Source organism: Plecotus auritus (assembly GCF_963455305.1).
Source record: "Plecotus auritus genome assembly, chromosome: 2".
Lineage (NCBI taxonomy): Eukaryota > Metazoa > Chordata > Mammalia > Chiroptera > Vespertilionidae > Plecotus > Plecotus auritus.
In genome coordinates this window covers 146,491,074-146,507,546 of record NC_137771.1, presented here as the reverse complement: position 1 = coordinate 146,507,546, position 16,473 = coordinate 146,491,074, and the positions used below count along the sequence as shown (strand labels likewise).

Below are 16,473 nucleotides of genomic sequence, written 5' to 3'. Positions count from 1 at the left end.
AGAGGCGGTTAGGGGTGATCAGGCCAGGAGGGGAGGGCAGTTGGGGGTGATCAGGCTGGTGGGGGGGGGGCAGTTAGGGGCGAGCAGGCTGGCAGGGGGGAGCAGTTAGGAGCAATTAGGCCAGCAAGGGGGGACAGTTGGGGCGAGAATGCTGGTGGGGGGGCAGTTGGGGGCGAGCAGGCCAGCAAGCAGAGTGGTTAGGGGCAATCAGGCAGGCAGGCAGGTGAGCAGTTAGGAGCCAGCAGTCCCAAATTGCGAGAGGGATGTCCCAGATTGGAGCGGGTGCAGGCCGGGCTGAGGGGACGCCCCACCCCATGAACGAATTTCATGCACTGGGCCACTACTATTCCATAAATGAGTGAGATCATGTGATATTTATCTTTCTCTGACTGGCTTATTTTGCTTAGCATAATGCTCTCCAGGTCCATCCACGCTGTTGCAAATGGTAATAATTCCTTCTTTTTAAAGCAGCGTAGTATTCCATTGTGCAGATGTACCACAGTTTTCTAATCCACTCATCTGCTGATGGACATTTAGGCTATTTCCAAATCTTAGCAATTGTAAATTGTGCTGCTATGAACATAGGGGTGTATATATTCTTTCTGATTGAGGTTTCTGTTTTCTTGGGATATACACCTACAAGTAGTATTAATGAGTAAAATGGCAGTTCCATTTTTAGTTTTTTGAAGGAATGCCGTACTATTTTCCATGGTGGCTGCACTAGTCTGCATTCCCACCAGCAGTGCACGAGGGTTTCTTTTTCTCTGCATCCTCATCAGCACTTGACATTTGGTTTGAGATGGTACCTCATTGTTGTTTTGACTTGCATCTCTCAGATGATTAGTGACTTTGAACACATTTTCATATGTCCCCTGGCCTTCTGTATGTCCTCTTTCAAAAAGTATCTATTTAGATCCTTTGCCCATTTTTTGATGGATTATTTTTCTTCTTTTTGTTAAGTTGTATGTGTTCCCTATAAATGTTGGAGATTAAAACCTTATCAGAGATAACACTGGCAAATATGTTCTCCCATGCAGTGGGCTTTCTTGTTGTTTTGTTGATGGTTTCTTTTGCTGTGCAAGCTTTTTATTTTGATGTAGTCCCATTTGTTTATTTTCTCCTTAGTTTCCATTGTTCTAGGAGCTGTGTTGGTAAAGATATTGCTACAACAAATGTCTGCTATTTTGCTGCCTATAGCTTCTTCTAAGATTTTTATGGTTTCTTGTCTTACATTTAAGTCCTTTATCCATTTTGAGTTCATTTTTGTGTATGGTGTAAGTTGGTGGTCTAGTTTCATTTTTTTACCTATATCTGTCTAATTTTCCCAGCACCATTTATTGAAGAGACTGTCTTGACTCCATTGTATGCTCTTGCCTCCTTTGTCAAATATTAATTGAGCATAATGGCTTGTGTCAATTTCTGGGTTCTCTGTTCTGTTCCACTGGTCTAAATGTCTGTTCTTATGCCAGTACCAGGCAGTTTTAAGAACAGTGGCTTTGTAGTATAGTTTGATATCTGGTATTGTGATCCCTCCAACTTTGTTCTTCTTAAGATTGCTGTGGCTATTCAGGGTCTTTTTTTATTCCAGATGAATTTTTGGATTGTTTGTTCTATATCTGTGAAGTATGCCATTGGTATTTTAATGGGGATTGCCTTGATTTTATAGATTGCTTGGATAGTATGAACCTTTTAATGATGTTGATTCTACCAATCCATGAATATGGTATATTCTTCCATTTGTTTATGTCTTCTTCTATCTCTTTTTTCAGTGTCCTATAATTTTCTGAGTACAGGTCATTTACCTACTTGGTTAAGTTTATTCCTAAGTATCTTCATTTTTGTTGCCATGATAAATGGTATTATTTGTTTAAGTTCTCTTTCTGAGAGTTTATTATTGGTATATAAAAAATACCATAGATTTCTGGGTGTTAATGTTGTACCCTGCTACGTTGCCAAATTCCTTTATTAAATTTACTAGTTTTTTTATGGTGTCTGTAAGGTTTTCTATGTACAATATCTTGTCATCTGTGAATAATGATAGTTTTACTTCCTCCTTCCAATTTGGGTGCCTTTTATTTCTTCTTATCTGATCCCTGTGACTAGAAGTTAAGTATATCCTAATATATAATAACCCAGGGTCCGTAACATCCAAAACGACCGAAGGCTCAACTGACCAGAAGTCAGTGCTGGGTTGCCATGACAATGCAGCACTGATTGCCACCACTGCGGGCAGCCTGACCCAGCACTGACTGCCCAGGGGGCTGCGGATCAGGCCTGAAGAGAGGCCTGGAGAGAGAAGCAGGGTCTGATCCATAGCCTCCGTGGCAGCTGTTGATCAGCCCTTGTTTCTCTCTTTTGCTCCAGGCCTGGCCAGCAGCCACACCTCTCTTTCTCTCGGGCCTCTGCTGGGGCTTCTGATCAGTGCCACCTCTCTGATCAGGCCCATTGACAGGCCCAGAGACTCTGACTCAACCAATCAGAACCAAATCTGGGTGAAGTGTGAGGAGTCAATGGCTACCTAAGAGGCGGAACTTTTGACGCTGACTGGCATAGAAACCAACCAATCAGAACCTAATCTGGGTGAAGTTCAAAAAGCCAATGGCTGCCTAGTAGGCAGAGCTTTTGATGCTGACTGGCATAGAAACTGACCAATCAGAACCTAATCTGGTGAACTGCGAAGGCAGAACCTAAGGTGGGGGCTGAGGAGGGGTTTTAAGGGCAACAGCTGTTTGGTGTAAGGCAGGGGTGGGCAAACTTTTTGACTCGAGGGCCACAATGGGTTCTTAAACTGGACCGGAGGGCCAGAACAGAAGCATGGATGGAGTGTTTGTGTGAACTAATATAAATTCAAAGTAAACATCATTACATAAAAGGGTACGGTCTTTTTTTTTATTTCAATAGTTTTATTCATTTCAAACATTTTAACAAGAAGAATGTAAACACTAATTATTATAATTTGAAACTTCAAAAAATGGAGGAATCATAGCACAATAACATACCTTATATTGAAGATGGCAAAGGCAAAATAAAATTGCCTAACAAAGGAAAGGTACAAAAGCCTTTCGAATTAAACTTAAATATAATAAAATAATTTAAAACTAAAACAAATAGAAAAGAACAAAATGTGTAAACAGTAAATTGAACATTTTCTTTAGTGCAACTTCCAAATTATGCCCGGGACGTAGATGTAGATGGCAATGTATACTGGGTTGAAAGGTTTTTGGTCTTTAAAACATCAACTTCAGTGGGAACAGTGTTGTTGGTCTCCTTTTTAGCTAATGCTCTGATACTGTGCTCTCCAGGGGCATGTCTCCCTACATCACCACGATAACGTGTCTATGCATTCCCAGGGTGATGTCGGGGGACGCGTCCGCGGGCATTACAAGAAGCCTCTGGAAGATTGAGAGGTTGTTCCTTCTACTGAATGGGCGGATATAAATCCGCCCACTCAGAAGAAGGAGCTGCGGCTGTGTTTCCCGACGTTGCCATGTTAACACTGCTGCTGGTGAAGGAGCGGAGGGGAGAGCAAGAAAACCCTCTGCTCTTTCGGCTCCACGGGCCGGATAGAACAGCCGAACGAGCTGGATCTGGCCCGTGGGCCGTAGTTTGCCCATGGCTGGTGTAAGGTGTAAGAAAGCAGTTCAACTTTTTAATGACCGGTTTGGCAGTATAGTGCATATGGCTGGCTATCAGTCCAGATATAGGGATTATGTATTTTTGTCTGCCAAGAGCATCTCCTCCTGATGGAAAAGGCTTCCCCCTCCCCATTTAAGCAATCCTATCCTATATAATCTATCTATACTACTAAAAGGGTAATATGCTAATTAGACTGGGTTGACCGGCCATCTTCCAGATGTCCCACTTCCTTCCGGACAAAGCCATGATGGTGAGGGCTGAGACAGAGGCCGTTAGGGGTAATCAGGCCAGCAGGGGAGGGCAGTTGGGGGCAACCAGGCCAGCAGGGGAGGGCAGTTGGGGGCGAGATCAGGCCAGCAGGGGAGGGCAGTTGGGGGCAACCAGGCCGGCAGGGGAGGGCATTTGGGGGCGAGATCAGGCCAGCAGGGAAGGGCAGTTAGGGGTGATCAGGCCAGCAGGGGAGAGCAGTTAGGGATGACATCAGGCCAGCAGGGGAGGTCAACTGGGGGCAACTAGGCCAGCAGGGGAGGGCAGTTGGGGGTGAGATCAGGCCGGCAAAGGATGGCAATTAGGGGTGATCAGGCAGGCAGAGGCAGTTGGGGGCAAGATCAGGCAGGCAGGGGAGGGCAGTTAGGGGCAATCAGGCAGGCAGGCAGAGGTAGTTAGGAGTGATCAGGCAGGCCGGCAGGTGAGCGCTTAGGAGCCAGCGGTCCCAGATTGCTGTGGGACCCTGTGGGATCGGGCCTAAACCGGCGGTCGGACATCCCCCAAGGGGTCCCTGATTGGAGAGGGTGCAGGCTGGGCTGAGGGAACCGCCCCCCATGCATGAATTTTGTGCACCAGTCCACTAGTCTATAATAATAAAAGCATAATATGCTAATTAGACCAGACAGCCGAACGACCTTCTGGATGAAGCCATCATTCATCGGGCCTCTAGTCTTGAATAAGAGTTATGAGTGTCTTGTTCCTATTCTTTTTTTTTTTTTTCATTAGTATTACTTTTATTTTTTTTATTTTTTTTTAATAAATCTTTATTCAGATTACAATTATTTCTCCTTTTCCCCCCCATAGCTCCCCTCCACCCAGTTCCCACCCGACCTTCTGCCCTTACCTCCCCCCCCACTGTCCTCATCCATAGGTGTATGATTTTTGTCCAGTCACTTCATGAACCCCCCCCAATACCCTTTTCCCCCTGAGAATTATCAGTCCACTCCCTTTCTATGCCCCTGATTCTATTATATTCACCAGATTATTCTGTTCCTCGGGTTTTTAATTCACTTGATTTTTAGGTTCACTTGTTGATAGATATGTATTTGTTGTTCATAATTTTTATCTTTACTTTTTTCTTCTTCCTCTTCTTTAAGAATACCTTTCAGCATTTCATATAATACTGGTTTGGTGGTGATGAACTCCTTTAGCTTTTTCTTATCTGTGAAGCTCTTTATCTTCCCTTCAATTCTGAATGATAGCTTTGCTGGGTAGAGTAATCTTGGTTGTAGGTTCTTGCTATTCATCACATTGAAAATTTCTTGCCACTCCCGTCTGGCCTGCATAGTTTCTGTTGAGAAATCAGCTGACAGTCGTATGGGTGCTCCCTTGTAGGTAATTAACTGTTTTTCTCTTGCTGCTTTTAATATTCTCTCTTTGTCTTTTGCTCTTGGCATTTTAATTATAATGTGTCTTGGTGTGGTCCTCTTTGGATTCCTTTTGTTTGGGGTTCTGTGCGCTTCCTGGACTTGTAAGTCTATTTCTTTCACCAGGTGGGGGAAGTTTTCGGTCATTATTTCTTCAAATAGGTTTTCAGTATCTTGCTCTCTCTCTTCTTCTGGCACCCCCATAATTCTGATGTTGGTACGCTTGAAGTTGTCCCAGAGTCTTCTTACACTATCTTCAACTTTTTGGATTTTTTTTTTTTGCTTTTTGCTTTTTCAGTTGAGTGTTTTTTGCTTCTTTGTGTTTCAATTCTTTGACTTGATTTTTGTGTTCCTCTTGTCTGTTTTTGGGTCTCTGTATAATATTTTTTATTTCAGTCAGTGTATGTTTAATTTCTAGTTGGTCCTTTTTCATATCTTCGAGGGTCTCGTTATATTTATCGGCCTTTTCTAGGATATTCTTAAAAAGCCTTATAACCGTGGTTTTGAATTCTATATCCAGTCGTTTGTTTTCCTCCATTTCTTTCGTTTGTGATCTGATTCTTGGACGCCGCATTTTCACTGCTTCCCTGAGTTGGTAAGGTAGATTAGTGTGCTAGGTTTCCAATATGGCCCAGTGGGTCTGCCTCCCCAGTTAACCTGAGGTGGACACTCTTGGTGCACCCCTTTGTGGACTGTGTGTACAGCCTTGTTGTAATTAAGTCTTGATTGTTGTTGGTATCACTGGGAAGAATTGACCTCCAGGCCAGTTGGCTGTAAGGATCAGCTGTGTCTATGCTGGGAGAAGTTCGGTGCTGGAGACAGCCTTATAGGATTAGACTTGCCAAATTGCAATAGCCTCTGTGCTCAGCTTGGATGGGGTGGAGTCTCAGTCTTGGCTTCCTGTCAGCCTTACCCTTGCGCGCACGTGCGCACCTTCAGACCTCCACCTTCCCTGGCTCCTGAGTCTCTGCCCAAGAGTCCAGACTCCCCCCACAAGAGCGTGGGTCCCCAGGGGCTCGCCTGGAACTGGGGTTCAGTGCAGTCAGAACTGGGGCCCAGTGGAGTCAGGAATCTCCGACTCCCTTCCACTAGGGAAAGCCTGTGGCAACCTCTGCAGCCTTTGTGCGCACTGGCGTGCGCACGCGCGCTTTCAGTCCTCCGCCTTCCCCGGCTCCGGAGTCTCCGCCCGAGAGTCCAGACTCCCCCCACAAGAGCGTGGGTCCCCAGGGGCTCACCTGGAACCGGGGTTCAGTGCGGTCAGAACTGGGGCCCAGTGGAGTCAGGAATCTCCGACTCTCTTCCACTAGGGAAAGCCTGTGGCAACCTCTGCAGCCTTTGTGCGCACTGGCGTGCGTGCGCTTTCAGTCCTCCGCCTTCCCCGGCTCCGGAGTCTCCACCCGAGAGTCCAGACTCCCCCCACAAGAGTGTGGGTCCCCAGGGGCTCGCCTGGAACTGGGGTTCAGTGCAGTCAGAACTGGGGTTCAGTGCGGTCAGGGACTTCCTTCCCCCTTCCGCCAGAGAAAGTCAGCCAGGCTCTCAGCCGCCCTTCCTCTCTGCGCGCACAAAGACCCTTTGCCGTACCTCCAATTCTCTGTGAACTTTTCTCTTTCCTTCTAGTTGTAGAATTTTCACTCAGCCAGCTTTCCTGTGGTTCTGGATGGTGTCCATTCTGTCTTTTAGTTGTAGTTTTGAAATTGTTGTGCGAGGCAGCAGTTTAGGTGCTTACCTATGCCTCCATCTTGGTTTCTCTCTTGTTCCTATTCTTAAGGGAAACACTTTTAGTTTTTGCCCATTGAGTATTATGTTAGCTTTAAGTTTGTTGTATATGGCCTTTATTATGTTGAGGTATGATCCTCTAGTCACACTTTACTGAGAGTTTTTATCAAAAAAGAGTGCTGGATTTTGTTGAATGCTTTTCTGCATCTATTGATATGATCATGTGATTTTTGACTTTCAATTTATGTGATGTATCACATTTATTGATTTGCAAATATTGTACCAGCCTTGCATCCCTGGAATAAATCCTACTTTTCATGGTGTGTAATCTTTTTAATATATTCTGAATCTGATTTGCTAATATTTTGTTGCAGATTTTAGCATTTATGTTCATCAGGCCTGTAGTTCTCTTTCTTTGTATTGTCTTTATCTGGTTTTGGAATTAGAATAATGCTGGCCTCATAAAATGATCTTAGAAATGTTCCTTCCTCTTAGGTTTTTTTTAATAGTTTGAGGAGTATAGGTGTTAGTCCTTCTTTGAATATTTGGTGAAACTCCCCTCTGAAGCCATCTGGACCAAGGCTTTTGTTTGCTGGGAGTTTTTAAATTACTGCTTCTATTTAATCAGTTGTTATTGGCCTATTCAGGTTTTCTGATTCTTCCTGACTCAGTTTTAGAAGATTGTATTTTTTTTAGGAATTTGACCATTTCCTCCTCATTGTCCATCTTGTTGGTGTACAGTTGTTCATTGTATTTTCTTACAGTTCTTTGTATTTCTCTGGTACCAGTGGTTACTTCTGCACTTTCTTTTCTGATTTTATTTATTTGGGTCCTCTCTCTTTGTTTCTAGCTAGGAGTTCATCAATCTTGTTTATCTTTTCAAAGAACCAGCTCTTGGTTTCATTGGTTTTTTTGGTATTGTTTTTTAGCTTCAGTGTCAATTATTTCTGCTCTAATCTTTATTTCCTTCCTTCTACTTACTCTGGGTTTTTCTTGTTGTTTTCTTTCTAATCCTTTAAGTTGTAGGGTTAAATAATTTATTCTTATTTTTTTTGTCTTATGAGGTATGCCTGCAGTGCTCTGACCTTCCCTCTCAGGACTGCTTTCGCTGTGTCCCATAGATTTGGGGTAGTTGTTGGTTCATTTTCATTTGTTTCCAGGAAGTTTTTAATTTCTTTCTTGATCTCATTGGTAACCCATTCATTGTTTAATAATGTGCTATTTAGCCTCCCATATGTTTGAATGTTTTTGAATGTTTAACTATCATTGATTTCTAATTTCATGTCATTGTGATCTGATAAGATGCTTGATAAGATTTCAATCTTCTTGAACTTATAGAAACTTGTTTTGTATCCTAACATGTTGTCTATCTTTGAGAATGACCCATGTACACTTGAAAAGAATGCATATTTTATAACTTTGGGGTGAAATGTTCTATACATGTCAATTAAATCCATCTGATGCAATGTGTCATTTAGAGTTTCTATTTCCTTATTAATTTTTTTTCTGGAAGATCTATCCAGTGAATTCAGTGGGGTGTTAAACTCCCCTACTATGACTATATTACTTTCTATCTCTCCCTTAAAGTACTTCAGAAGTATTTTTATATATTTAGGTGCTCGTATATCGGGTGCATATATGTTTACCAGGGTTATATCCTCTTGTTGGATCTATCCTTTCAGTATTATGTAGTGATATTTATTGTTTCTTGTGATGGCCTTCAATACTTCAGATATGAGTATTGCTACCCCAGCTTTTTTTCATTTGCATTTGCATGGAAAAATTCTTCCCCTCCTTTCACTCTTATTCTGTGTGAGTCTTTGGTTCTGAGGTGGGACTCCTGTAGACAGCATGTAATTGGGTCATGTTTTTTTTTATCCATTCAGCTACCCTGGAGCTGATTGGGGCATTTTGATTGGAGCATTTAATCAATTTACATTTAATGTTATTATTGATAGGTACTTACTTATTGTCATTTTAATTCTGTATGCCTAGGTTTCTCTCTCTATTTCTTCTTTTCATTACAGCAGCCCCTTTAGCATTTCTTGTAATGCTGGCTTGGTGGTGTTGAACTCCTTTAACCTTTTTTTGTCTGGGAAGCTCTGTATTTCACAGTCTATTTTGAATGATAGCCTTGCTTGATATAGTAATATTGGTTTCAGATCCTTGCTTTCCATTACCTTGAATACTTCATGCCATTCTCTTCTGGCTTGTACAGTTTCTAGTGAGCAGTCAGCTGACTGCCTTATGGGAGTTCCTTTGTAGGTTACAAATTGCTTTTCTCTTGCTACTTTTAAGATTCTTTCTTTGTCTTTAATTTTTGGCATTTTAATTATGATGTGTCTGGTCATGGCCTGTTTGGGTTCTTCTTGCTTTATGTGACTTTTTCCTTCTCCAGGTTAGGCAAGTTTCTACCATTATTTCTTCAAACATGTTCCCTATACCTTGCTCACTTTCTTCCCCTTCTTGTACTCCTATTGTGTAAATATTGTTACATTTCATGTTGTCCCACAGCTCCCTTAAGCTGTCCTTCTGTTTTTAATTGTGTGTTTTTTCCTTTTTGGTTCTCTGATAGAGTGATTTTTTTTTCTACTCTGTCTTCTAATTCAGTGATCTGATCTTTGGCTTCCCCTAATCTGCTGTGTATTTCTTCTACTGTGTTCTTTATTAGTGCTATGTCATTATTCATATCTTTTCTCATGCTGTTGAGCATGTTTGTCATCATTATTCTGAACTCTATGTCTGATAAATGTCTTATCTCCATTTCATTGAGCTCTTCTGGAGAATTCTCTTATTGTTTCATTTGGTACTTTTCTTATTGTCTCCCCATTTTAGCTGTCTGTTTCAGTATGTCTCTATGTATTAGTAGTTCTGATACACCTCCCAATCTCTAATGCAGGACAGTTTCAGACAGTGTTTGTGACTGGCCCTGAGTCCCCTGTTTGGAGCTGTCAGCAATTCACAGCTTGTGGCTCCCTCTGCTGGAGCTGGGTGCCTTTGGAAAGGACCAAGATGTGCACCCGGCTCTGCTTTTCTTAGCATCAGGCCCAGTATTAGCTCAGACAAAGACTCAAACCTCCAGAGACCTGTCTCTGCATGCAGACCCATTGACACTCAGTCTTGATTATCCTCAGGCTATCAAACACAGGGTGGAGCAAGAGGTCTTCCAATAGGGTGGGACAACTGCCTTCCACACAGGCAAAAACTGCCTGGATAGCAAATGTCTACTGGAGAAAGATGTCCTCTGCAGCGTGAGGGAATGACTCAGCACAAGAAACCGAGGTGGCTGCCTTCCAAACTCAACCCCAGAGCCCCCATTCCTGGCTTCTGCTCACACAGCTACAGTCCAATCTGCCCTCCCTCTGATGGAGCCCGAGGTGTGTGGCTGCACACAAAATTTTGTGCATTAGCCCTTTAAGAGCTTGTCTGCATTTCCAGCCATCTCTGTTGGGCAGACAGCAACCCTACTGCTTTTCATGGCAGATGTTATGTGGGTACCTTTCTCATTTTTGGTGCTCTCTGCTGGGGACAATATGATGCTATCACAGAATACTCCCAGAGTTCTCAGTGGGATTTCCCCACAGCTGAGATATCCCTCCAGAATTTCAGCTGCTGTCTGTGGGACCCCAGCCAGCCCTTTCACACCTCATCCCTTCCCATCAGTCTTTATGTGGTCTCCACTTCCTGTCCTCGTTTATCAGAGTTCCATCCAGCTAATCTTCAGTTGATTTTTCAGGGTAGTTGTTTCTGTATTTTAGTTGTATTTCCAGTTTGGTCCTGGGAGAGTGTCAGTGTAGCTTCCACTTTCCACTGCCATATTAGAAGTCCCACACATATTCTTTCAAATTAGTGTTTCAGGTTCTTTGGATATGTTCTCAAAAGTGGGATCACTGGGTCAAAAGGTAGTTCCATTTTTAATTTTTTGAGAAAACTTCATACTGTTTTCCACAGTGGCTACAAAAACATGTATTCCTACCAACAGTGATGAAGGTTCCCTTTTCTCCACATCCTTGCCAACAATTGTTGTTTTTTAATTGGTAGCCATTCTGATAGGGTGAGATAATATTTCATTGTGGTTTTCATTTGCTTCTCTCTGATGATTAATGATGTTGAGCATTTTTCATATGTCTATTGGCCATCTAAATGTCTTTTTTGGAGAAGTGTCTATTTAGGTCCTTTAATTGAGATGTTTGTCTTCTTGGTGTTGAGTTGTATGCATTCTTTATATATTTTGGAAATTAACCCCTTATCATATGTAGCATTGGCAAATATGTTCTCCAGTTTAGTGAGTTGCCTTTCATTTTGTTGATGGTTTCTTTGCTTATAGAAGTTGACAATAAAAACTGTATTGCCTGGCTGGTGTGGCTCAGTGTTTGGGCATTGACCCATGAACCAGGAGGTCATGGTTCAATTACTGGTCAGGGCACATGCCTGGATTGCGGGCTCAGTACCTACTATGTGCCAGGCACTGGACTGTGAAAAGAAAATGAGAAAGACACTGTATGCAAGATTCTGCTGTGGAGTAAGAATGACAGACATGCCCACAGTCAAGTAAGCAGTGTGAGGGTGACAATAAACACAACAGGCTCACCCCCTGGCACTGGCCCCCACCCTGTGCTTTCACTATTGCTATGGTACTGAAACCTGCCAGGCCTCCTGGTTTTAGAACAGACTTGCAACACCTGTGCTCTCTACCTCCCCCCATTTACCAATTCCTCCCCCTTGCCTCTAATTTTGAGCTCTTAGGCACAGTGCTACAGAGAATATCTATGCAACACAATCTTCATGCACTTCCATGATTATTTCCTTAGAATGCATTTCTAGAAGTAGAATTTCTGGGCTGAAATGTATGCAACATATATTAAAGCTTTTGATGCATGCTCCTAGATTGTCAGAAATAATGTTTTGTGTGTGTGTGTTTTTTATTTCTTTTGCCAGAGATAATGTTCATCCACACACTTATATGTTCCACACAAGAATTCCCATTTCCACTGCCTCATCAATGGTTATCATTGTTTTTTCTTTAAATATTAACCAACTATCTTATTTTCATTTACTCTCTTTAGATCACTAGTGAAGTTATGATGCTTTCAGAGCATATGATGCTATCACAGAATACGGCCACTATTATTGTGCTCTACCTATTTTTTCAGTGCTTCATTTAGAACACATAAGATACATATAATTTTATATTGCACTGTGTTTTTTTTACCTTATAAAAAGCATAATTGGCATGCCCCCCCCACCCTGTTTCCTTAAGTCTTTATAACCATTATTTTTAATGGTTACATACTCAGGTAGTTTACACACACACACACACACACACACACACACACACACACACACACACACACACACATACACACACACACACTTCTTCAAAAATTTCTATTTTATATTTCTCTTTCCTTAAAAAAGTATCAAAAGTTATTTCATTCTCTAAGGAAAACTGAAGGTGGGTAGGTGATTTTTCCCAACCACATCCATTATTTTGTTCCCACAGGAACTGCAAAGCCGCCATATTGGCCTAAGCCTGTCTATGAACTGGACGAAGAGGACTCAGAGAACAATGGCTTCATCAATGAGGACTTCATTGTGTGGATGCGGACAGCTGCCTTTCCCACTTTCAAGAAACTGCATCGTCGACTCAAGAGAGTACAGTATTTTACTGAAGGTTTGCCTGCTGGTAACTATAGTTTCAACATAACCTACAGTATCCTTTTGTACTAGTTCTTTTTGTAATGAAGGAAAATTAGTGTCCATCTGGGTGCTAGTTGTCAAATTATTTCATTCTGTAATTTTCTATTCTTCAAACAAATGTTTGGGAGGCAGGATCTTTCCAGGGTTTGTACATGGCTTTGAGGTCAGCCCTGTACAAGGCTGCTGGCTAAGAGTGGTTCATGGGACCCCCGGTGGGCCAGAGGATCTTAGCACAAAATACCTCCTCCGTTTCTTTATCTGCCGGGGAGCTTGAATGAGAAATCTTGGGGATAAGTGAATGACTGCTCCATCATTTCTACCCAGAGTAGAGTGAGGACGTTTCCATCCTGACAGGGGAGTAGGGATGTTCCTCAGTCAGAGGTTCCTCACTGATGTGACACCATCTGTCAGTTTGTTGCCTCCTTCTGTTTGCCTTCAGTTCCTTCCTTTTAGCAGGGCCTCTAATTCTATTCTGTGAAAATGAAAGCCATAAAGAGTAAAATTCCAGCAACCCTGCCTTCTCCTCTCCCCCGCCAAAAAAAAAATTGAGATTGAAATTTGCTTGCACTGCTGGTGGGAATGCAGACTGGTGCAGCCACTGTGGAAAACAGTACGGCGTTTCCTCAAAAAATTAAAAATGGAACTGCCATTTGACCCAGTAATACCACTTCTAGGAATATATCCCAAGAAAACAGAAACACCAACCAGAAAGGATATATGCACCCCTATGTTCATAGCAGCACAATTTACAATAGCTAAGATTTGGAAACAGCCTAAGTGCCCATCAGCAGATGAGAGTATTTAATTAAAAACTGTGGTACATCTACACAATGGAATACTATGCCACTATAAAAAAGAAGAAATGTTTACCATTTGCAACAGCATGGATGGAACGGGAGAGCATTATGCTAAGTGAAATAAGCCAGTCAGAGAAAGATAAATATCACATGATCTCACTCATGTACAGGATATAATGGTCAACATAAACTGATGTACAAGAATATATCCAGAGACAAATGGCAGGGGATGGGGGGTAGAAATCAACCAAAGGACTTGTATGCATGCATATTAGCATAACCAATGGACACAGACACTGGGGTGGTGGAGGCTTGCCCTAGAGGGGTGGGGATTGGGAGGGGGGGTGTCAATTGGGGAAAAATGATACATTTGTAAAACTTTAGACAATAAAAAAATTTTTAACAACAACAACAAAAAAGTTGCTTGACAGTGGTCTCCGGAGTTGGACCTCCTGATCCAATCGACTTTGTCTGTGATTGCCTTACCAGTAAAGCAGGTGCAGTTGCCATCAAGAAATAGGGAGGGGGGAAACAAACGTCATGAACTGCTGTCCTCACAGTGCCTGGTGGTGAGTTTGGGGCAGACGGGAAGAAGGGGGGGTGTCTGTGTTCCAAACAAAGGAGACCCACTCTTTCTCCTCTGGAGACAGGCTCTCCTTGGGTGACTTCAGCCAGTCACATGTTAATGCTGATGACTCTCAGGTCTAAATCTTCGACGTAGAACCTCCATCCTGAGCTTCAGTCCTAGCCTTGCACTACCTGTGTTAAGCCCTGGGGTGTGTATGACCCACCCAGCCTCAAGGCCTGGCAGATGTGCACAGAGAATGAAGCCCAAGCTACAGAAAACACCTACCACTTCTAAAGGAGAGAGGATGTTCTCTGTGTGAGGAAAAGACCCTCTGCTAGAGCTGAGGGAGAGAGAAAACAGACAGATGAGTTGAGGTGGCGCTCAAGGACCTGGTGACAATGAGGAATTTTGACGTAAAAGAGAGACTGAGTTTCCTTGTGCCTTTAAGTAGCATGTGGCCAAGTGATCTGAGGCCTTTCAAGAACTTTGCTGGGAAATGCTGCTGTCCTGTGCCGTTGCTATGAGAAGCCTTTATTTGTTTATTAGTTTGGTTTACCAAAAGGCACCAGATGTTTAAAAACCTCAAACCACATGCATAATCAAAATGACATCATTAAAATGCTAATGATAGCAAACCCACTTCAAGCACTTTCACCCCAGCAGTGAGGGATGCTGGCCTTTCTGAAACCCAAACGAATGCCCCATCTTTAGTTTTCCCACCAAAAATATTTCACCATGCAGCTCACTATTTTTTCATATGTTTTTATTGATTTTTTCGAGGAAGAGGAAGTGAGAGAAAGAGAGAGAGAAACATCAATGTGAGAGAGAAACATTGATCCGTTTCCTCCTGCACCCACCCCGACCCACAACCAGGGTGACGGTGCTCAGCCAACTGAGCCACACCAGCCAGGGCGATAGCTCGCTATTATTTTGTTCTTCACTCCACTTGAAGAATTTTCCCTGAGGTAGGAATTAGAACCTTAGCCTAAGAAGGATTTTAGCCTACCCTGGGTCTCCTAAGTCATAAAATGAAAAGTCAGCTTTGCTGTAAAACCTATCTGTATTATTTTTATTTCCTTGGGTTTAAATATATTTATTCAATTTTCAGTTGTCTGTAAGTCATTCCAATCTGTCTACGTGTCAGAATCACTTTTGTACATGATAATGATGTAGAGGGAAGCCTTGTTTTTACTTAATTTCATGACAGTAACATACAATGTACTACTTGATAGATTAGACCATATGAAATTATTCAACCCTGTTTTTACCTACAAAAACAGCAATTTTATGTGGTTCAACCTGGTGTATTTAGGATATACGGAGGTAGAGCTGAGAAGTGCGAAGACAGATCCTTAACAGATCTCCTTTCCTTAGACTTTCCAGTAACCAGATTCCGAGGAGAGAAGTCAGTCGTTCTTTCCACTCTGACATGGAGTGGCGGCAGCAGCCTTTTCCTAGGTCTCGCCTACACAGTGACAGGAGCCGTGACGTGGCTGGCCTCCTTCTCCATGATGGCAATTCACTTGATGCTGGCAAAAAGGAAAATGTTCTTCCCCAACTATAAAGTCAAGCTCTGAAAAGAAGAGCAGAAAGCACAGAAGTGGACAGTGAAGTGACAGAGCCGAAGATCTCTGACGAGGCTGGAAGTGACTGGAATATTTCAAGGGGGGCTGCACTGATGGACCAGGTTCAATCCCAGGTGGATAAATGAGAGTTCCCAGGGAGGCGGAGAGGAGGAGGGAAAGGCATAGTATGAATAGTAACATGTCCTTGAGGAAGATAAACCATTCTTGAGCTCTAAACCAAGTCTCGATATTTATTTAAAGCCCTTGTGCCTACGGGCGGGTGAATGCCTGGGAGAGGACCATCACCACACAAGAGTAAGCTGGCTGAGCCCCCGAGATCAGGTTAGTCCTTTCAACCATCACCCAGGCTCAGACCCCAGTCTTGACTGAATTTATTATAAACTAAATTCACTGAGCATTGAATTGAGCAATCAGGATGATTTTGAAAACTGATTTAGTTGGTGTTCTCTCCTTTCTATGGAGTCAAAACTAAGTTTTCTCTGCTAGAAATAAACCAAGCAAACGTTATGGCAGTGCCCTGAGCACAAACAGTGCAGCCAGGAGGGGAGCACTATAAGTGACTGATTCCCCCACAAACTGTACTCAGCACGGAACAACTCGAGACCTCAGCCGGGGATAACATTCTAGAAAGTAAACAATGACGTGGAGTTAAGATACTCGAATTGTATGTGTTTAGGAGCTTCTCAGAGTCTATCTTAAAAGGTTTGAATTCCTACTAAAAGTCACTTACAGGAGACTTAACAAAGTACTTGGTAAAGCTGCCAGGACAAGAGGCCCCATGGATTTGTGTCCCTCGATGACCAGAATATTATACTTTTAAAAACATGTTTGTATTA

The 16,473-nt window shown here is 42.7% G+C and overlaps 1 protein-coding gene across 1 annotated transcript in view; it reads left to right on the top strand.

Moving 5' to 3' along the window:
- The window catches only part of LOC308241224 (cell cycle control protein 50C-like), a gene marked incomplete at both ends in the record, with an annotated part of 34,745 nt that extends 19,117 nt beyond the window's left edge, over nt 1-15,628 (top strand). The window contains 2 exons of the mRNA XM_080654670.1: nt 12,490-12,699; nt 15,426-15,628. Of these exons, the coding sequence (XP_080510796.1) occupies nt 12,490-12,699; nt 15,426-15,628 (413 nt within the window). The remainder of the gene's footprint in view (nt 1-12,489; nt 12,700-15,425) is intronic.
- Between the last annotated feature and the right edge of the window lie 845 nt (nt 15,629-16,473).